General features: G+C 34.0%; 1 protein-coding gene across 3 annotated transcripts in view; it reads right to left on the minus strand.

Annotated features, from left to right (window-relative positions):
- Positions 1–7011: 7011 nt before the first annotated feature.
- Positions 7012–22489, minus strand: part of LOC127879358 (upstream-binding protein 1-like) — an 84216-nt gene continuing 68738 nt past the window's right edge. For all 3 annotated transcript variants that reach the window (XM_052426133.1, XM_052426134.1, XM_052426132.1), the window contains one exon: positions 7012–12916. In XM_052426133.1, the coding sequence (XP_052282093.1) occupies positions 12867–12916 (50 nt within the window). In that variant the 3' untranslated portion in view covers positions 7012–12866. The remainder of the gene's footprint in view (positions 12917–22489) is intronic.

Here is a 22489-nt window from a genome sequence, read left to right on the forward strand (position 1 = left end):
CCAGCGTTTATGCAATCGGGTTCAGATAATGCAACAGAAGTACCCTGCGGAGTTATGGACGATCCTGGACTGGAATAAGGCCATACACAACAAGCTCACCGTCGAAAACTTGGGAGGGCTTTCCCATTTACCCTGACATGTTGCCGCATTACACAGGCCAATGTGAGATTTCACTGGCTAGCTCAGTTCGTAAAGCCCCGAACTCTGAATCAGCAGTTTTGGAGTTCGCATTCCAACCTGGCCATATAATGTATGTGGAGATTGGCAATTACAAAATGACCTCCCCTTACCTTGGATTCACGTAGTTGTGATTTACTGGCATGTGTTTGTACACTTAGTATTAGTAAAGCCCTTGTAATGCCTGTACGGATTTGGATATTCCATTACAAGACGATGTGTCGCATACAACTTATATGCACCATGGTCAATTGTCAAAGTCACAATGAATTGTCAAAGGTCACAGATGTTTATTTCTGCTTTATAACTCCTAATCGCGTGAAGGTATTGTGTATTATATCGGCCTACTATTCCATGGTACAATACAAACTCGCGCAACTCCCTTGTTTTAGGTTGAAGCTTGTGATAACAATTCAAGGTCAAAGGGAGTATTTACATGATATAAAAGTAACTTGTGTCCCACACATCAATCTGGACAATTGCTGTTATGTCAAGATGTTTGTCTAGGTCAAGTATTGTGCTCTTTCTTATTGGTTTCCTGCATTGGTCAAGTATATGTTTCGTAAGCGTATCTGACATCCTATACCATGTCATGTTTTATTATGTGATTTTAATATAAAAATGGGTTGTCTCTTCAGGATATGCACGCTTCCCAACAGATACATCCATAATTCGTTAAAAGAGATCAATACATTCGGTTTCCGAATACAGATTCACACTGGGATAATCTTCTTCATACACAATGGAACCGAAACATGCATTTACTGCGGATTGATAAAGGGTGCACTGCACTGAGTTTGCCATTGGCCTCTCGGTGGGTTCAGTGATGTTTAATCGACCCGATTTGAACTTTTGCAACAGTCAGTGGAACTACATTACGCTGGTTAAGAATAACCAGCAGGCAAAAATTGATGGTAAGGATTATGGCACGGAAAAGTCAGGAGAAAAAAAAACATGGCGTTGAAAATTTTGACGTCTTCCGAGAACCTGCTATGAAGCATTCCACCAAAATCTGAACAACGTTTTGAACAACTAACTATTGCTTGTTTTCATCCAAATAGTTTTTTATTAAAACAAAAAGTTAACTATAACAAAAGTCTGCAATTGGTTGTACCAGGGTCAAATTTTATCAAGCTTCTTATGCCATTTGTGGACTTTTGCAAATACTTAAAATTCCATAAGTTAAATTGATCATTTAGAATTTATTGTTTCTTACACAATTATTAAGTTGTTATAAATACCAACGTTTAATAATAGTAGACAGTAGAATATTTGAATATACTAATACCGTGAATTTTAATTGTCTGCTTATCGATATTGTTTCAGCATTTGGATGCTGTTCACGTTACGTGGGGTTCAACTCCACGCCCATGGAACTTCCTGAAGCATTCGATCAATGTGATTAATGTGAACAGTGACGGGTACCCGCAATATCAAGTCCATACGGACCAGAGCATGGACGACCTCATCACGGAGGTGTAGAATGGCACCGTCATAAAAGACCTCGATGCAAGACTTCACTGATACATATGGGTCACCTACTGTACAAGGCCAAAACACATGTGAAGTATCAAGCCAATCGGTTAATCCGTTGAAGAGTTATTGATGGAAAACAATTTTCCCACTTATTGTCATAGTGACCTTGACTTTAAACCTAGCGACCCGAATTTCAATAGGGGTCATCAGTTATCCAAGGCCAATGCACATGGGGAGTATCAAACCAATCGGTCGATTCGTTGACGAGTTATTGATCAAAAACGATTTTCCCACTTATTGTGACAGTGACCATGACCTTTGACCTGGTGACCCCAATATCAATAGGAGTCATCTACTGTCCAAGTCCAATGCACATGGGAAGTATCAAGTCAATCGGTTAATTTGTTGATAAGTTATTGATCGGAAACGATGTTCACACCTATTGTTACAGTGACCTTGACCTTTGATCTAGTGACCCCAATTTCGAAACGGGTCAACTACTGTCTAAGGCCAATGCACATGTGAAGTATCAAGCCAATCGGTCAATTCGTTGATGACTAATTATCGGAAACAATTTGCACACTTATTGTGACAGTGACCGTGACCTTGACCTTTTACCAAGTGACTCCAATTTCAATAAGGGTCATCTACTGTCCAAGGCAAATGCACATTAAAGTATCAACTCAATCGGTCAATTCGTTGATAAGTTATTGATCGGAAACTATTTTCACACTTATTTTGACAGTGACATTGACCTAGTGACCCCAATTTCAATATGGGTCATCTACTGTCAAAGGCCAATGCACATGTTAAGTATCAAGCCAATCGGTCAATGCGTTGACGAGTTATTGATTGGAAACGAACTGGCCTACCAACAGACAGACAGACCAACAAACAGAAGACATCCAGGAAAACAATTTACCCATTCTTCTTTGAAGGGGGCATAAAAATGGAAGATGCGTGTTGTTCCTTAGAAAATGACTCTCGAACAACAAAAAGGCTTCGAGAGCCTTGCATCCTGGATTGAGCTCGTATGTGACTCTTACCTGAAATGTAAAATGTTTGATTGCCAAAAGCTTTGAATATAGGGCTACCTTTAAATGTTGTTATGGTTACACCGCCATCTAGGCCACATGTTTGATTGTCAAAAGCTTTGAATATAGGGCTACCTTTACATGTTGTTATGGTTACACCGCCATCTAGGCCACATATATGCTTTTGACAAAATTTGCTTATCTTATCCTGTAAGTTAACCATTTTACACTTTCACATTCTTTTGGTAACCTGACTTAAAGAGCAACAGAAGAATTCTGACTTAAAAATATAATTCTATAAAGGCATGCCATATAATAACATTGAAAATAAATAATAAAATATTTTGAGCTAAAAAACGATGATTTTGATTATCGGTAATTTCCGTTTTGCGTTCGGTATTTTCCGCCGCTATTTTCCCACGATGACGTAGTCGAACACCACTGCGCACGACCCAGAACGACCTCCATTGTTTTTTACAGTTACGCAAATTTAGAGAAAAACGTCTCTGTATATAGGACTGTGTTGATCATTTACTTGCATTTTAAGGTATTTTCAATCTACGTTGAGTTAATTACGATTCGAATTGTTACGTGACATTGCGGATCTACATATTATTCGATAGTGCAGTGTGCAGCAATTGTTTGCAATTCTCGTCCTAAAAAAATGGATTCTTCGGCTTCCCAAAGGACGATAGTATCAGGCGCAAATGGATTCTAGCCGTAAATTTACGACGGTTAATCGACGGGAAAGTTGTGGACTTTACGCCCAGCAAATATTCAAAGCTTTGTATAAAACATTTTGAATATTTTACTTTTTTTTATAACAAATTTTTTCAAATAAAACTTCCATGAATACTGTTTTGCTTATCTTTTAATTTTGTTAAATGTCAAAATGGGCTCTTTATTGTTGATTATGCTGCTATTGCTGATATTGCCTTACTGAAAACAAGTTCATAATAAGAACCGCAAAAAGTGTTTTTACCAAATCCATTCAGATGATTTCCAATTGCTTGTTTAGAAATAGAGATGATAAGCTAGAAATAGTGTGTGATTTTACTGATTTCTTTATGTGGTGGATTTTCTTTTAAATGATAGACGTATGATTAGCCATTCAAACTGTATGAACAAAACAAAAATACTCTTTCACTGTTAACAGAATAATTCAGAAATTTACAATTTCAATAGTAAATGCCATTTTCCCAAAATAGTTCGCAAAATAGTCCCCGAGCTTGATTCAATAAATATGAATTAGTAGCCAGCATGTGTCATATACCAATTATTCCTCATGTAGTGTACATGTATCTTAATTTTATAATATTCCGTTATGTTTTTATAAATAAAGTAGCCATCGTTCAATAATAGTTATCAATTATACTGATTCTACTTGCCAATGGCTATTGAGGCAAAAAACGAACAACACAGGGTGCCGATTGTCCGGATGCCGTTTGTCCGGATATCTATTTAGGCTACTGGTAGTGCAATATATTTTTTAATACAAATATTGTCATATGCATGAACTTAATTAGAAACAGTTTTGCGGTGTTATAAACAAATTTTGGTTAGTATGGGCGTTAGCCATTTCGATATATCATTATAGAATGTAATTATTTTAATATACTAAAGGTGTATTGCTTTATACATTTCTAAAGTGGATACAAAGCAAAACATGTTTTATTACTATTATAACTACAAAGTTAAATTTATCATACACGTTTGTGTTGCAGTTGTAATAAAAGTAGACAATACACAAATGTAAACTGTCATCTTATGACAGCATTATAATGAATGCAAAATTAAATAAGACGATTTCAGTTTATTATGTTTACATTTCATTTATGAAGTTCATTCAATTTGGTGGTTTCTTGACAAAATAAGTAGGTCACTAAAGTGTCTGTACTGGTGCAAATCACTATGCCAACAAGGCATAGACGTTGCACCAAGTTGGCAAAATTTGGTGTATTACCACCGTACAGCTGCCATAAATCAAGTAAGTGTCATGAAATAGTTAGTCCTGTTTGTTACTGAAGTCATGTTATCAGTGATCTACTGTTATCAATTTCATCTGGCACTGACATTAATAAAACAAGCAGATTATTTGTCTGCAGTTATCATTGTAACAGAATATACGACATACTGCACCTGCAGGAGAGTAGTGACAACTAGATATGAAATAAAATGCAAAATAAAAATATTGACATGGTATTTGTCCTTTATGATATAAATTCACCTCGCTCGTGGAGAGTTTAGAACAATTCAATTTCTTCATATTTATATGAAATCACGGTTTATTGTTTAGACAAATTATTTATATATAAAAGAACAGAAATGAGATAATTTTCACTTAGAAGTGAATGGCGACAGCAGCGAGATCAATTTACCATAAATACAAAATCGTGTGCAGGGACAATATCGGGTTTCAACAAAATGGCCATGTCCGGTTAATAGCAAAAGAAATGAAACAAATATTCTAGACCATTCTGTTTTGAATGACACGACATTTACGTAAGCTTTATTCAATTCAAATCAACATTATTTGGTTTGACTACGTTGTTGAAGTGTTAAATTGGAACTGTTAGTTTGGACTTGCATTCGTACATCGATCAGTTTCTGGTACTAATTGTATCTGCTCAATATGTGTCATTTATAATTGTCTGATTAAATCATAATTCAATACTTAAAACAATCAAGATACGCCGTCATGTTTGCGTACTAAGAAAACCTTCGATATATATGTCGAACTTTACAATGACAACAGCCGATATCGATTCTTTTGTTATGTACTCAAGCAAGTGGTATTCGACTACGTCGCTTCCGGTCTATACAAAAATGGCGACTCGGTCACGAAGTCCGAATACAAGTAGGATACGGCAAAGTTTTCGGCTGTATACACGCTGAATAGGTTGGTTTTAATAGAATAATGGCATGGATATGCATGAACACATTATAATCTCACATAAAATTGGTCTATTTAAGGTTATTAAAACCTCGTCCTTTATTCTTTAATATAAAATTTCTACAGTCTAAAATTATTAATAATTTCAAATAACTATGCTATTAACATGTCACTCATATTCTAAATAAAGAGTAAAATATTTCTGAAAAATAAAAAAGAATGCTAATAGCGAGAAATAGGTGTGTTTTGTTAGTTTCTCTAGATGAACGTTTTTAATTCACGATAGATCGAGAATAGCAGCCATGCCCCTGGTTTTTTTCAAGGCACATAACTCATAAATATATGGATAACTGCACGTGAAAAGTGTGTCTTGCACATTTACACTTTATGTTTATGAGATATTTCAAGTTTCAATTCAATTGCTTTAGAACTGCGGAAGAACTTACATTGTATGCTCGTGTCACAAAAATTACTAAGTACAAGACACACAACACATGCATGAGTGGATCATAGCGCGTGAAAATTATGTCTTAGACGTTAACACTTCATGGTGGTGATAAATTATTCGCTCCAAAGACTTTAAACATAATATACATGTAAATCTTATCAAGAGCACATAACTCAGAAATATTTGCATTATAGTGAAAATTGTGTCCTGCACACTAAAACTTTATTGAGATGATAGATTTCAAGTTTCAATTCAAAACGTTGAGACATGTGATAATAGTTCGCTCCGCTAACTTGAAAAGCTTATTTTCAAAGGAAGAAATGCCTAAGACACCTGTCTTTTACTAAACGTGAATTTTGTATTGCAAATCTACACTCCATATCAATGGTAAATTTAAGGTTTGAATTCAATAGCTTGAGTAATGTGGAATAGGTAGTGGAATTACAGTTATTTTAGAAGAAAATGACATTCAGAACAATGCTAGTAATGTTAAAGACGATTTTAATGACAATCTATAATTAACAATTAAATGATCAAGCAAATGCAGTTAAAATTATGAGGAGAATAATTGAAGATGGAAATTATGGGAATGATCCTTTTTTATCACAACATGACGACAAAAGAAATGTCAACACGAAAAATGACACTATTAGTTTTGACATGAAAATATTAAATGTGCATATTATGTTAACACCAAAAGCCGATATGAGTATATATATATATATAAAGGGTCACAGACACACGTGTGGTAGTGCGGTCTCGTCCGCTTACGCAAGTGAACCGGTCACGGGACGGTTACGAGTTATGTAACTTTGTGAGCACTTATGTAATACGGAACTATATTATCGAGTCAAATTAAAAAAGGCTTATTTCCGGTCAGGATGACACCACTGACTGGTTGTAATTCAATTAACTAAAGGCATTCAGTCCGATACGCCTGAATATACTCAAAGAATTAATCTATAAGTGAAAACCAAAGCAGCTTTAACGAAAATAACTTACTTTTATTATAAGAACTAAGAAAATGAAGAAGAATGGCAGAGAATTAAGAACAGGTACATGCCAAGTCTAAAGTATCCAAGTATCGTTAAAAATGAACAAAATACAGCAAATACCTTAATAAATGTAAAAAGAAGTTCACAATCTGTCAAAAACTGATTGAAATATTAGTTACTGTTAGTCTGGAAGTTTCTTCAAAAATTTAGTTTCGAAAATAAGTCTAACTATATTTAAAGAACACAATTTATGGAGAGTGGAAAACTCCAGTGAATCAAATGTAAAAATAAGAAGAATTTACTAAATTTATTTAAATAAAATAGTCTTTCTAATTTAGAAAATGCCAAATAAAAATTAGCTAAATAATGGGAATAATTTGGAAAATAATGCCAAAAAGTCTTGATGCTGGTCTTACAATAATTTAGAGTTTAATTAATTATTTACTTATAAAATTTCCCACCTTTTACTAAGAGTTGTTACCTTTTCAAGAAAGCATCAAGAAGTCATTTATTCAGCCAAAACAGCTGATTTTATACAGTTCTGAGAGCACTGGCGGAACAGTCTATTTTCCCTCAGAACAGTCAATTTACATACATTTTGATTGGTTAAAAATATAATCTCTACTCATAGACTAAAACATAATAAAAACACTCATATCAACAATATTATTTAAATTGAACATAACCAAAATACTTCTAACAAAAGATTTCCAAGCAATATGGTCCCCTACCGGTGAAACTCCACAATTGTCAGTATTTGTTTTTACTTTTATTTTATATATATATTTGTTGCCATAGCAACCAGAATTCTTGACGTATGAGCAAAATGAAATGACGTGCATAATCTCCATATTGCCATCTATCCATGTTTCAAATTACATGAAAAAATATGAAGAACTTTTAAAGTTATCGCAGAATCTAGAAAAGTGTGACAGACAGACTGACTGACAGTCAAAGCGCAAACCATAAGTCCGCTCCGGTTTCACCGGTAGGGGACAATAAAATATGCTAGCTCTATGTGCATTCATTTATCAAAACACACCAATAATCAATAATCAAGATCTTAGTTCTGGGGAACATTGAAGGGGTTTTCTTAAAGATGGCTTATCATTAACAGTTCCCATTATTGATTAAGTTGCAACAAACTGATAACAATGCACAATGTAAACAGGCCTAGATTGTATAATGTTGTTAATATTATAATGTCATATTACTTGTATTTTTTTCGACGAATCCTTGATAAAAAGCAACTATTTTGTATAAATCATTTTCACATTTTTTTTATTTATTTAATACGCGCCTTATGCCAAGACTTAAAATGTATGTTATAGTGTTTACGCTGGAGGTAAATGGTAACATTTTAAATGGGTATACTACTAATAGACTCATGGTGGACATTCATAATAATATTACAACATGACAAGCTTTAATATTTGTAGATTTAATGTCAAAGGACTGGATGCCAAAATTAAACGCAAACAAGTTTTTACATGGTTAAAAACAAAATCAATTGATATAGCAATATAACAAGAACTTCAATATGATAACAAACAATTAAATACTGACTGGGCTCAAGCATGGGGAGGGGATGTTTTTTTGCAGTGGACAAAGTACAAACAGCTTAGGCATCGGAATTCTATTAAAACCCAACCAACAAATACATATCCTCGATTATAAAGAAATTATAGTAGGAAGGCTACAGGTTCTAAAAGTAAAAATATATATTTCTCATATTGCTTTAATTAATATATATGCTCCAAATAACGACTACCTTGATTTTTTTAATACATAAGAGAATACAATTTTCCAGTCTAGATGAATTCATTTTGATAATAGGAGGAGATTTTAAAGTAGTACAAGATTTTAAGTTAGACAAGTTAAATGGGAAGACAACTACGAACAATAAACGCTCAAATAAAGTGAATTATATAAAAGATAATTACGATTTATCTCACATTTACAGGAATTTTAATCCTTTCAAATCAGCTTTTACTTGGCATTCAAATACTAACCCCCCATTTTTTCCCAACTAGACTACTTTCTAATATCATCTTGCCTAATAAGTAACGCTCGGCAATGTTGAATAAAAACTGGCTTTAAGTCAGACCATTCCATTGTTATCCTAGACATACATTTTGATTTGAATGAAAGAGGTCCAGGTTACTTTAAGCTTGACACAGATTACAAATTCAAGATAAAAAATGCAATTACAGAAGTTGTCCATTTCAACAGTGATGCAAATCCTAATATATTATGGAAACTTATTAAAGGCAAGTTCAGAGATGAAAGCATTAAATTTTCGGAAAACAAAAAGAAACAAAATATCAAAACTGATAAAGAACTAGAAAATAACATAAGAAATATGGAAGAATAACTGGAAAGAAACCCAAACGATGCAATACTTATGCAAAATTACAAAAAAAGAAAAAGATGCATACAATGCACTAAGCGAAGAAAAAATAAAAGGTTTTCTAATAAGATCTAAAGCTGAATGGATTGAAGGGGCTAAAAAAAATACAAAGTTCTTTGCTAATTATAAATCCAAAAGATCTTAACAAAAGGTGATAAAACAACTAAGGATAAATGATACATTAGAAAATGACCATGTACAGATACTTAAAGAAATAAAAGAATATTACTCAAGCCTTTATGAACCTGATATCTGACATAATTATGATGACAAAAGTCCTTTTTTTGAAAATGTAAAACTGTCAGATGAAGATAGAACAAAACATCCTGAACAATTAACAGATTACGAATGTTTCAATGCTTTGAAGGAAATAAAAAATAATAAGAGCCCAGGATCGGACGGTTTGACCATTGAATTTACAAACAATTTTGGAATGATATCAAGCAGTATTTAATTAACTCCTTAAATTTTTCATTTCAACACGGACATTTAACCCCACTTCAAAACCAAGGAATAATTTCACTGTTGCCGAAAAAGAAAAAATATATTTTATCCATAAATAACTGGCGGCCCGTTTCTTTATTAAATGTGGATTACAAAATTGCAACAAAATCGATTGCAAATAGAATAAAAATATTCCTTGAAAAAATAATCAATTATGACCAAACAGGATTTATCAAAGGGAGATATATTGGGAAAAAGATACGAATTTTAAATGAAATAATCGACAAAGTAAATGACAATAACGAACCTGGACCATTTTTTCAGACTTCCAAAAAGCCTTTGATAGCCTGGATCACACTTCAATGGTCAAATGTCTAGAAACAACGAGGTTCAGTCAGTCTACTATAAATTGGGTTAAATTATTTTATAGCAATGCAAATTCATGTATTACTAATAATGGTTATTTCTCAGAATTTTTTAACATCAAAAAGGGCGTAAGACAGGGATGTCCCCTCTCACCATACCTATTTATAATCTGCATAGAATTTTTAGCTAACCAAATACAAAATAATCAAAATATTAAAGGAGTCAACATAGGCAATATTGAAATAAAACAAACACTGTTTAAATGTGATGCATGTTTCCCACTTGATGGCAACCAACAGTCCTTTGAAAATCTCATCAGTACTATAAACAATTTTTCTAACATATCAAGATTAAAACTAAATAATAACAAGTGTTCAGTTATGACACTAGGTTCATTAACTAATAAAAATGTAAAATATTGCCCGAAAGAAAAATTCGAATGGAATTGCGAACACGCAACAGTGCTGGGGATAAAACTGTAAAATACAACAAATGCAACTACGGAATACACTATTTTAAATAAATTTCAGGAATTTAACAACTGTTTATAAAATGGAAGAAGTGGAAACTTTCCTCAATCGGAAAAATTACTGTTCTTAAAATGTTTGCTATACCAAAAATAATATATCTACTTACAGTCCTCCCCAAATGAAAGTATAGTCAACGAACTTAAAACAAAAACGTTCAAATTTCTTTGGAACGAGAAACCTGATAAAATTTAGCAAACACAAAGAATACAAGACTACAAATACGGTGGGCTTAAAATGATTGACATCGAAAGTTTTATAGCTGGATTAAAGGCAAGCTGGATCAAACGTTTAATATATCAGCCGGAATCAAAACTGACGGCCCTGTATTTATTTTTTAGAAAACAATGGCAACTTTTTCATTTTGAGAAATAGTAAAAGCCAAATAATTAAAATTTAATCATTAACCATTAAATCCTCATTTCTAAAAGAAATTTTAATTTCTTGGGCTAAACTAAATATCCAAGTAAATAAAGAGAACATAGGAAAAGAAATAATTTGGAATAATTCACATATCAAAAACAAACACACTGGTCTTCTGTTTTACAAAAAATGACATGACAGAGGTATCGACCTTGTGGAGCATTTTTAAGACTATAGAGTTCGAGATTTTTACACTTGATATCAAATTAAACAACTATATGATTTAGAAAATACCGAATTTCTGAAATATTATACATTCATTCAAAGTATTCCACTACATTGGAAAGAGAAGCTGAAAACAGAAGCTATCAGTTATTAACAACCCGATCGCCTTATTTAACTGATCAACAAAAAAACAAAAATATGCACATTTATTTACTCCAAGTTAGTCCTATTAAAAATTCCAGATACTGTTAAATCCATTATCAAATGGGAAACACATTTCGTAAAAGGACTTGATTTTAAGAGTATCTTTGTTAAACCTCTATTGCTTACAAACTATACTACATTGAGAGAATTTCAATATAAATATTTAATGAGAATTATTCATAATAATAGCTTTTTACTGAAATGCGGACTTAAACCCTCCAATTTATGTGATTTTTGTTGCATGATGATTGACTCAAACATTCAAATGTTTTGGGAGTGCACAACAATACAAACATTCTGGCATGATCTGAAATTGTACATTGAAACAACAATTAATACACGCAGTGGAATTGTCTACACATACAAAAAAAAGTTTTTCTTATGATTAAGATGGTAATTTACCAACATCCGTAGCTGTTAATTGTATTACATTACTGACGAAATATTTCATTTTGAAGAAAAAGAACCAGGCAACGATACCCACAATCCATAACTTTTAAGATTAACTCCAGCATAGACTTAGAATTGAAGAAATGATTGCTATAACCAAATATAAATTGAATATATTCAGAGAACAATTTCAACCCCTTTTAGCAAATTTACAATAAAAAATAGATTTTTGGGCTAAGATTTTTGTGCGCATTTTTTTCTATGTTTTTTTCTCTTTTTTCAATTATGTTTTTTTTAAAGCTCTTCTTTCAGTTCCTTGTTTTGCTCCTTACGTTATTAGCTACAAATTATCTCAAAATATATATGATCTCTGTATTTCGGTACTTGTGTAAAACTTGATGCTTTTCGAGAATAAAATACTAAAAACCAAAAAAAAACCTGATAACAAATGTGACAAAACAATTAGTACAGATTTACAAAAGAAATTACAACTTAGCTAAAATTGTCATTATATTAGAAAAATATGCTTTTTGAAGTATTATACCTTAAAGTGTTTTGAAACCAAGGGGTCTAACAAATTCCAGAGCTGATCCAAAATAGATTAGGGAATCTGAGTGAGCAGGTTAAACAAGGGAGATAAATACTGCAAACTTATGTACATGTTGTCTTTGTTTAAGTTAATATGCTTATCATAAGTGCTGATGACTAACTGTTAATTATGAAAAATCTGTGTTATGATAAATGACATATTACAGTTGGTGTTACATAATAATGACATCATAAAACTAAACTTTACTACACACGCAAAAAGATGCTCACAACAGTTGCAATGCGGGCGAAAGTTCTGTTGTAATTGTTTGATAAAAAACATAATGTGTTCAACTTAAGAGAACGTCCTTTAACATCCTCGCAGTTTACTCTTCCCTCTTCAGAGTCACTCGTACATTGTCCTCATTTTTAGTGTCTGAAAAAAGAAAAACAAATACAATTATGAAGATGCAAATTTGGAAATAGAACATTGGGAAAACAATAGCTGAATACCAATAAAATAAAATAATTTAGACACAAAATTTGAAACAGCCTCCTGCATTCAGTTTTCAGTGGAATCCTTGTCATCGTTAATTCATGGGCTTTTTGAAGAAGATGAAGTCCAAAAAAACAATTTCAAGGTCAAAATGACGTTAGGTAATGTAGTTTTAATGAGAGTATTCATATGTTACATCCGTACAATTATCAAAGCTTTAAGTTTTATCCAAAATTTGAACCTTCTGAATAAGTCTAAGTCCAAAATTAGGTCAATGTCAAGGTTATAATGAAGGCATGTGCTGTGGGTGTGTTTTCAGTTTTCAAAAATTTCATCCATTAAAGTATCCAAGCTTAGAGAAAAGATTATTGATGTCACACGAAATGCACCATTTTGGATTCACCAAGAATATGGAACTTATGAATAACTCGTAAAGTAAGCAAATGTCAAAGTAAAAGGTCATGAGATGTGGATGTGTTTGACTTGTTTAAATATTACATCCAAATAAGTATCAAAGCTTTGCAGCATGTTGTACTGATGTTAGACGAAACGCGTCAGTTTGGATTAACCATGAATTTGGAACTACTGAATTAGTCATGTCAAAACGATGATCTATGTCAAGGTCAAAATGGCGTAAGGTAATATGGATATATTGATCGTTTTCAAAGACATAATCTATGCAAGAATCAAACCGTTGTAGGAAAAATTATTGATGTTTAACTAAACGTATCATATTTGATTAACATCATAGGACTGGTGGCAGGAAAGACAGAAAACCGGACAGGTCAATCGAAATATGACTACAGGTATCCATAGATGCCGAGGGAATAAAAAGACCTCTTGGAGAATAAGTGCTCTATATGCATTCAAATAAAAGAAATAAGATGCAAAATTGTGAATGATCCCAAAGAAAAAATACCAAGCATTCTAAAATACTGATCGAATAAGCACATTCTATAAAAAGCGTGAGTATAAAGCTTCTGTTCATACGATATGTTGTAATCTGATCTATTTGGTTAAAACCATATGAGCTCTGCTGTTTCAAATAAGTTATTATTTCAACGTCATTTTCGGTCCCTTTTTTATTCTTTATTAATTGTTCATTAAAAAGTATTATAGAGTTGCCTATTTTGGATTAATCACTGTTTCGAACTGAAATTTTGGTACACACATCAGTTTTGACACAGTATCTTCAGTATTTATTTTGAAGTTGACACTGAGCCCATTAAGTATTTTATTAAAGGGTATTGTTTTACTAGACATCGTAGAATTATGTTTTTGCGCCCATCGACTGTTTTCTGCTTGACCAATCTGAGCTGATTGAAATATGAGTAAATAATCAAGATTAATTTGATAAAATACGCACTGATGTTCTGGTATGTAATTGGATTTAAACTATGTGTATTTCGAAGAACTTGCCTGTATATTGCTCAAATATATACATATACATTTCTTTGATTTCTGAAATAATTGGTTTAACAATACTAATATAATTGAGAGATAATAGATGTTTACAATCTCTACAACGATTTGTATGAGACTTCACATCCATTTACACATACTACTACTACTAATAATAATCTTTTTATTTTCTGATTATTAAAGATACACAATCTGATCTTTTAATATCTATGCTTGAGTATAATTATATTTAAAAAGATACAAAATCTGATCTTTTAATATCTATGCTTAAGTATAATTATTGTCATGCCCTAGATTGTTCATGCAAACATGTGTTTATATACATGTACATTGTTCATTTTCACCGTTTATGTTTTGCATCTAAATGACTATGTCACTGTTATTTAATGCTTTTATTGGATGCTGTGTGAAAGTTAGAGCTGATAACAGCCGATGCCTACCTTTTGCGCTTCTTTATTATTTGTAATATCCTTTTTAAAAGTCTCACTGAATTAGCGTCTGTTAATGTGGCAGCCATTTTTGCATAAACAGGAAGTTGATTTCCTGATGCTGACATAAGTGCCTTCTGGGTAGTTTACACTGACTACAGTATTTTGACAGGTTAGTCATACGAAATAATTTGATTAATACTCATATTCCTTCTTAAAAATTGTTTAAAAAGGTAATAGTTGTCTTTATAAATGATTTATTTATTTAATTGATATAAATTTGACTTCTGTTTCATTGTAATATTGTCAGAAATAACGTTTTAATATGAGTGACATTTACCGTGTCAAGAACGCTCAAATTCTATTGTGCGCTCTTGCGCGCTGTGCTGCGCGTTGTTTGTGCGCTTTTTGTGCACAATTCATATGTGCGCTTTTACGTTATTATTGCACAACGTTATGTGTGCGCTTTTGGAGAGTATAAAAGGCACTGAAAATTCTCATTCAAGGACTCTGAACTTTGTTTTCCTAGGTGTGAGATCTATTTTATTTTTCTTATATAAGCATTTAAAATATAGTTTTCAATAAGACTTAGCTATTAAAAATTAAGACTGAATTTTATAAATAATTTAAACTGCATTTGTCATCTTTTTAGGACATTATAAAATAGAGAGTGCAAATACTTGACATGACACATGTATATTGCTGTATTGTAATGTAAATGTCTGAGAATTAATCTGTCTGTTAAGAAATATATATATTGAAAGTTGTAATTTATTTATTCGTTATGAATGAATAAAATTTAGGAAGGTTGTAAATCTTGAGTTTGTATTTTTTGACAATTTTAAAACTACTGAATAGGCAAAATGTTATTTTTAGTTTACTGTTTATCAGAGTCCATTTTAGTTCCATGTTAAACTTGAACAAAAGCTTCAAGTTTGGAAAAGTTAAAGGAATTGAAGTAAAATCACAGCTACCGCTCGGCTCGTGACATAATTTATGGTGGCAGCGAAGTGGAATCTTTGATTTCTACATAGATTCAGCGATTGAATCCAGTCTTCGAAAGCAAAATGTCAGACTCCGAATCAGAACAAGAGAATGAAGTATTCTTCAGAACAGCAGCTTACCAGCATTCTGAAGAACCATATCAAGAAAATAAAACAGCACCAATATCATCTAAGTCCAGTACCCCTAGATTAAACCAAAGTGTTTCTAACATAGAAATGTCAAATGGCAATACAACCGATTGGATGAAAGATGCAGTCACAAATATGGTGTCAATGCAAAATCAGATGTCAAATGCTTTACAGAATGTTACAACACTTCTCGCAAATTTATGTGATAGAAGCCACAAACACGTTGAAATTTCCCCCCAGGAACAGGAAGCAAACAATAACCACATCTATAATGACAGAGGTCAGGGTGAACAAAGCTGGGACATTGGTTACCAGTATTCAAGGGAGAACAGGTCTTATGACAGGCAAACAAGTAGTGTAAACTCTCATAAATGCAGTTCAAGCATGAAAATCCCTTTTTGTACTGGCAAAGATGAGTGGAAAGTATGGATTAACCGGTTTGAAATTATTGCTGAAAGACTTCATTGGAATGAAGAAGAAAAACTTGACAATTTATTACCAAAATTGCAAGGCAGTGCTGGTGAATTTGTGTTCACTCAACTGAATCATGAAGTTTTAACCAACTATAGAGAACTTGTTAGTGAAATTAACAACAGATTTAGGGTGTTGAAACTCCAAGAACTTTTGCTGTAAAATTTAGCAAACGAGATCAGAAAGTAGGTGAAACAGCTGAGGAGTATGCTGCAGAACTTAAACGCCTGTATGACAAAACCCAAACACGGAGAGACTACAGAACACGGCAAGAAGATTTAGTGAGAAGATTCCTGGACGGTCTACGAGATGAAAAAGTGCGGTCAGAAATTAAGTTTATTAAGGAACCCGAGGACATTGATGAGGCAGTGCACCATGTTGTCAATTACATACAAACCAGAAATAGGCATCAATTTCACGATGACAGAAAGAGAAAATTTGTGCGTAGAACTTCGGGATCAGAAAATGAAATAGATTATGAAGTGATTGAAACAGATAATGACGACACTAGCCAACATGTCTATAGAGTCCCAAACAAGAGCCAGCGAAAGCAATTTAATTCAGAAAATACCAAATGTGGCATGAAGACTGATATTTTAGGAGAGGCTGCAAAAAGCAAAGAAACTGATGTATTGCAACAAGTTCTAGACAAACTAAACCAGTTAACCCAAGCCCAACAAAAACAACAAACAACTGAACATGGTTTTAAGCAAAAACTCAAGACAATTAAATGTTATTCTTGTAACCAAGAAAATCATTTTGCTAGGGATTGTCCATTGAAAAATGCCAGGTATCAGAATGAGCAAGTTGCAAGAAAAGACTTCTATCAAAATCAGCCTTTAAACTTGAAAGGACCAAGCCGATTGGCCGAGGGGAGGTCCTTGCAAACTTAAATGGCCATGATGACTCAGCAAGTGTAGGCGAAGAAATCGTGCGGCGCAAAAGAGCATTTAGTAGTGGAGTCTATATCAAAGGAAATATTGAAAATGTGCCAGTTATTTTAACAACTGATACCGGAGCAACAAGAACAATCATTTCAGACAGAGTTTACAATAAATTGGACCCTAAAATAAGACCTCAGCTTAACAAATCAGCTTGTTTGACAGGTGCAAGTGGAATTCCTTTAAAAGAATGTGGAAAAGCATTTTTTAATATTGAATTAGGACCAGTCTCAATGTACAAAGAATTGATTGTTGTTGAAATTAAGGATGATGTTTTGTTAGGAATAGACATTCTGCAAAATGATGATAGAGGTCCCGCAGGTATTCTTTTGTCAAAGGGAGTCATAGTTTTGAAAGGCAAAAATATACCATGTATTCAAATTGGAATGAAAAACGATGTTCGAAAAGTAACAGCAGCTGACCATTTCATTATTCCACCTCTCAGCGAAGCGGTCATTCATGTGTTAATTGAGCGTAAAGAATCAGATGATGTGTCTCAAAAAACAGATTTTATTGTAGAACCTACACAACACTTTTTGTGAAACATATCCATTAAAGATGGCCTCAGTATTAGTTGATATAAATAGAAACCCGACAAGCTAAATACGTCTTTTAAATCCATTCCCATATAGTGTGGATATTAATCAAGACTCAGTATTAGGCCAAGCCGAACAAATTGACAGTATAAAAAGTACACTTAAAGGTCAAAAACACAGAGGAAGAGGACAATAATTTCTCAGTACGCCGAGTTACTTTCAGTCACAAATCAGAGCAAATTATCAATAAGGTGCAAGAAGAAATATCCTTAGAAAATAAAGAAATTCCAGAACACTTACAAAAATTGTACCATATGTCTGTTAAAAATTGCAATGAAGAAGAAAAACAAGTCATAGCAAAGCTGCTCATTAGATTTCAAAATAGTTTTTCAAAAAATGATCTTGACATTCGTTTGACAAACTTAACAGAGCACCCTATCAATACAGGTGATGCACAACCAGTGAAACAAGCGCCAAGAAGAGTGCCAATGGCGTATGAGGGAGCAGAAAAAAAGGCAATAGAAGAATTACTGGACAAGGGAGTAATAAGAAAAAGTACGTCACCATGGGCAAGCCCTATTTTGTTGGTTATGAAGACAAATGGACAGGTCCGACCATGCATAGATTATAGAAGAGTAAATGCCCTTGTCAAACCAGATGGATTTCCCCTGCCGCGAGTGCAAGATTGCCTAGATGCTGTAGCTGGTGCTAAATATTTTAGCACATTTGACCTTACTAGCGGTTATTTCAAGATCCCACTCAAAGAAGAAGATATACCAAAAAGTGCATTTGTCTGTAAATATGGACATTATGAAATGTTGAGAATGTCGTTTGGACTCAACAATGCTTGTTCAACCTTTCAGAGGACAATGGAGCTTGCTCTTCACGGTTACAATGGGAAACATCTCTTATTTATATTGATGATGTGATTGTCTTTGGCATCGATTTTAGCCAGCATATGAGCAGAGTGTATGAAGTTTTAGAGAGAATAGAAGCTGCGTGATTGAAGTTGAAGCCCGAAAAGTGTGAAATCTTACAGGAAGAAGTCTTGTTTCTTGGGCATGTGGTATCGAAACAAGGAATAAAGCCTAACCCAACCAATGTTGCAAAGATAGTTCAGTGGCCGGTACCCACAAATGTCAAAGAGGTCAGACAGTTTGTTGCTATGGGATCATATTACCGTAGATTTGTTAAAGATTTTGCCAAACTTGTTAGACCAATGGTAGAGCTCACGAAGAAAGATGTGACATTTAAGTGGCATGATGACTGCCAAAGGTCTTTTGCATATCTCAAGAAGATTCTGATCAGTCCAAATATAATGGGATATCCACTTCAGGTTGGAGAATTCTGCTTGGACGTTGACGCCAGTGACGTTGGCATTGGATCTGTACTTCACCAAAAGCAAGATGGCCGTGAACGTGTTATCGCATATGCAAGCAGAGCACTTAACAAGAATGAAAAAAACTATTGCGTAACTGTAAAGGAACTTATTGCAATCCGTTACTTTGTAGAATATATTCGACAATACTTGTTTGGCCGAAGATTTGTTGTGAGAAGTGACCATCAAGCATTAAAATGGCTTCTCAAGCTTAAGGAACCAAGAGGAAAAATTGCAAGATGGATTGAAATCTTGTCACATTATGACTTTTCAGTTGAATACAGACCAGGACACAAGCAAGGTCACTGCGATGCCTTATCAAGGTGTAGAAACCCAAGAGACTGCGACTGCAATTTAGAAGACATGAATGAAACTCTCAAGTGTGGTCCGTATAAGAAGTGCACAAAAAAGCACAAGACATGGTTCATGAAGACTTTTTTAATGATTGTTTAACGGGTGTAAATGCAACCTGCAAAGGGCAAACGTGCGAAACCGAACCAATAAGGTAAACAAAACAAATGGAAGACAAGCCTGAAAGTTCAGGACTTCAAACTCAGCTTCCAAACTTTGTACCATGGGCATGCAATAAATCATTAGAAGACCTTCAAAAGTTACAATCTTTTGACCCAGATATAAGCTGTATTTTGGAGGCGAAAAAAAAAAGGCCCAGCTGTAATGACGTCTTAGCACTCAGCCCAGCTTCGAGACACTATTGGGTTCTCTGGGATGTTTTATTTGTTCGAGATGGATTATTATTTAAGAAATTCATAAGACAGAACCAAACTGATGAGCACTTGCAAGTTATTGTTCCATTTGTTATGAAAACTGATGTTCTTTTTGAACATCATAACTCTGTAATTTCAGGTCATTTGGGTGTTAAGAAGACCTTAGAGAAAATTCGGCAACGGTATTTTTGGTATGCAATGAAGACTGATGTCCTTTTGCATGTTAAGAGGTGTGAAACATGTGCTGCGAACAAAAAGCCAATGAAGACACCTCGAGCGCCTATGTGTTCAATTACAACAGGTGCACCATTTGATGTGCTTGCAACAGACTATCTTGGTCCACTGCCGCTCACAGAACGTGGAAACATATATATTTTGGTGCTAACTGATCTTTTCAGTAAATATATTGAAGTAATAGCTGTACCTGATCAGAGCGCAGAGACGTGCGCATCTTGAATTCTCAATGAATACATTTCAAGGTGGGGTTGTCCGCCAAACATCCTTAGCGATCAAGGTCGAAACTACGAGAGCAAGGTCTTCAAGGAGTTGTGTAGAATGCTGGAGATAAGAAAGATAAGGACCAGTCCACGAAACCCACAGTGCAACGGCCAAACAGAGCGTTTTAACAAGACCTTGGTGCGTATGATAAAGGCATACCTTTGTGGAGAACAAGACCAATGGGATAAGAATATAGGATGCCTCGCAGGAGCTTATAGAGCCACACCTAGTGAGTCGACCACATTGACCCCAAACCTTCTTACCATTGGCAGAGAAGTCCGTTTACCATCAGAGTTGGTGTTCGGTAGCACAACAACATGCGACAACAACACTTTTACATCGTATGGAGATTATGTCGACTGGCTGCGGTCAAGATTTCAAAAGGCACATCAGGTAGCAAGGGATCACCTTGGGACTGCTGCCAAGCGCAACAAAGCAATTTATGATGCAAGAGTGTCAATAAACATTTACAACACTGGTGATGTTGTTTGATATCTCAATGAAGCAAGAAAGCCTGGAATAGCACCGAAGTTAGAACGAACATACGATGGTCCTTTTCTGGTGAGCAAGAAAATTTCAGAAATGAATTTAAAGTTACAACTAGACAAGCAAGGAAATGAAAAAAATGTTCATCATAATAAACTCAAGCCATACGAAGGAGATCAAGTGCCAAAATGGATTCTGAAAGAACAACGGAAGTTAAAATTTTAAACCATGATGTTTCATATTTAATATATTTTGTGTGCAGTTATAAAATTTGTTTAAGTGATGTACATGAGTGTAAACCAAGATTGTATGAACTTCATTGCATTAGATGATGCAGAGAAAAAGATTATATTGTTTATTTATTTGTGTCTTAAAAATGTGTATTTTAAAAACTGTAAAAGTATCTGCACCTCAAAAATCACAATGGATACATAGTTATGGAAAAATCAGCTCTTGTAATTGTTGTGATAAGTAATGTCAACAAAAGAAAACAGTATTTGTGATGGAATAGTGCTAATGTGATACTGTTATAGAAGAGATGAAAAGTTAACTTGTGGTATGATTAAGTTGTGAAGTTAAAATTTCAGAGAGTTGTTTAAAGTCTTAAGTACGGGTATTCACGGTATTGAATAGGGAAAGATTGACCTTAAGTATGGTCGGGAATGAATCATCATGTGTGATGGGCAATGAGCCGGGAACCGATTGATAAAATGCAATGATTAAGAATAAGAGCGGGTTTTGAGTCTGACAAAATAATCGTTATCAAGTTAACAGTGTAACAGAAAGCACAGCAGTGAATTTGAGCGTTGTTGATATTTTGCATTTGAATTTTCGTCAGTGAAATGATAATGTGTAATTGGGTGTTAAATTCATCAGAATTTGAACGAAATCAATTATTTATTTATTTTTTTATATTTTAATTTCGGCGAAAGGAAATATACAATGTGAACGCATACATAATCCAAAGACATAAGTGGAGAACAGTTATTTGTTAGTGATGTGATGTGGCTAAAAATATGTTTCAGAAGAAAAGTAACAACATGCTTGTTTTTCATTTTCAGTCGACAATCCAATCATCTTGCCATCATGTCTCAATTCTCAGTAGTCAACGTCGTCGCGCCTATCAGTGCCTGAAATGCTATCATCGGATGGACAAAGTGTACATTGAGGCCAAATACCGCGTGTACAACCATTTCCTGAAGGAGCACATGAGTCTGGATCAAGCTCCATACTACTGTCGTCAGTGCCTCTTCAGATGTTTCAAACGCGAAGAACTGGAAAAGCATGTTCACAGTTTCCGTCGTCATGCACTTGTGCTCCAGGAGAAAAACATCCCTGACAGTCCAGAGTTCCTTGTCAGTAATCCATCTCCATATCTCATTACTGACCGGGATGTTGCTGTCCTTTCTGCTGAAGAAAGCAAACGCCATTGGCTCTCCATCTCCAAGAAGCCATACATCTTGTACCAAGCCATACAGTCTGCGCTGTCCAATCA

Source organism: Dreissena polymorpha, chromosome 4 (genome assembly GCF_020536995.1).
Source record: "Dreissena polymorpha isolate Duluth1 chromosome 4, UMN_Dpol_1.0, whole genome shotgun sequence".
Lineage (NCBI taxonomy): Eukaryota > Metazoa > Mollusca > Bivalvia > Myida > Dreissenidae > Dreissena > Dreissena polymorpha.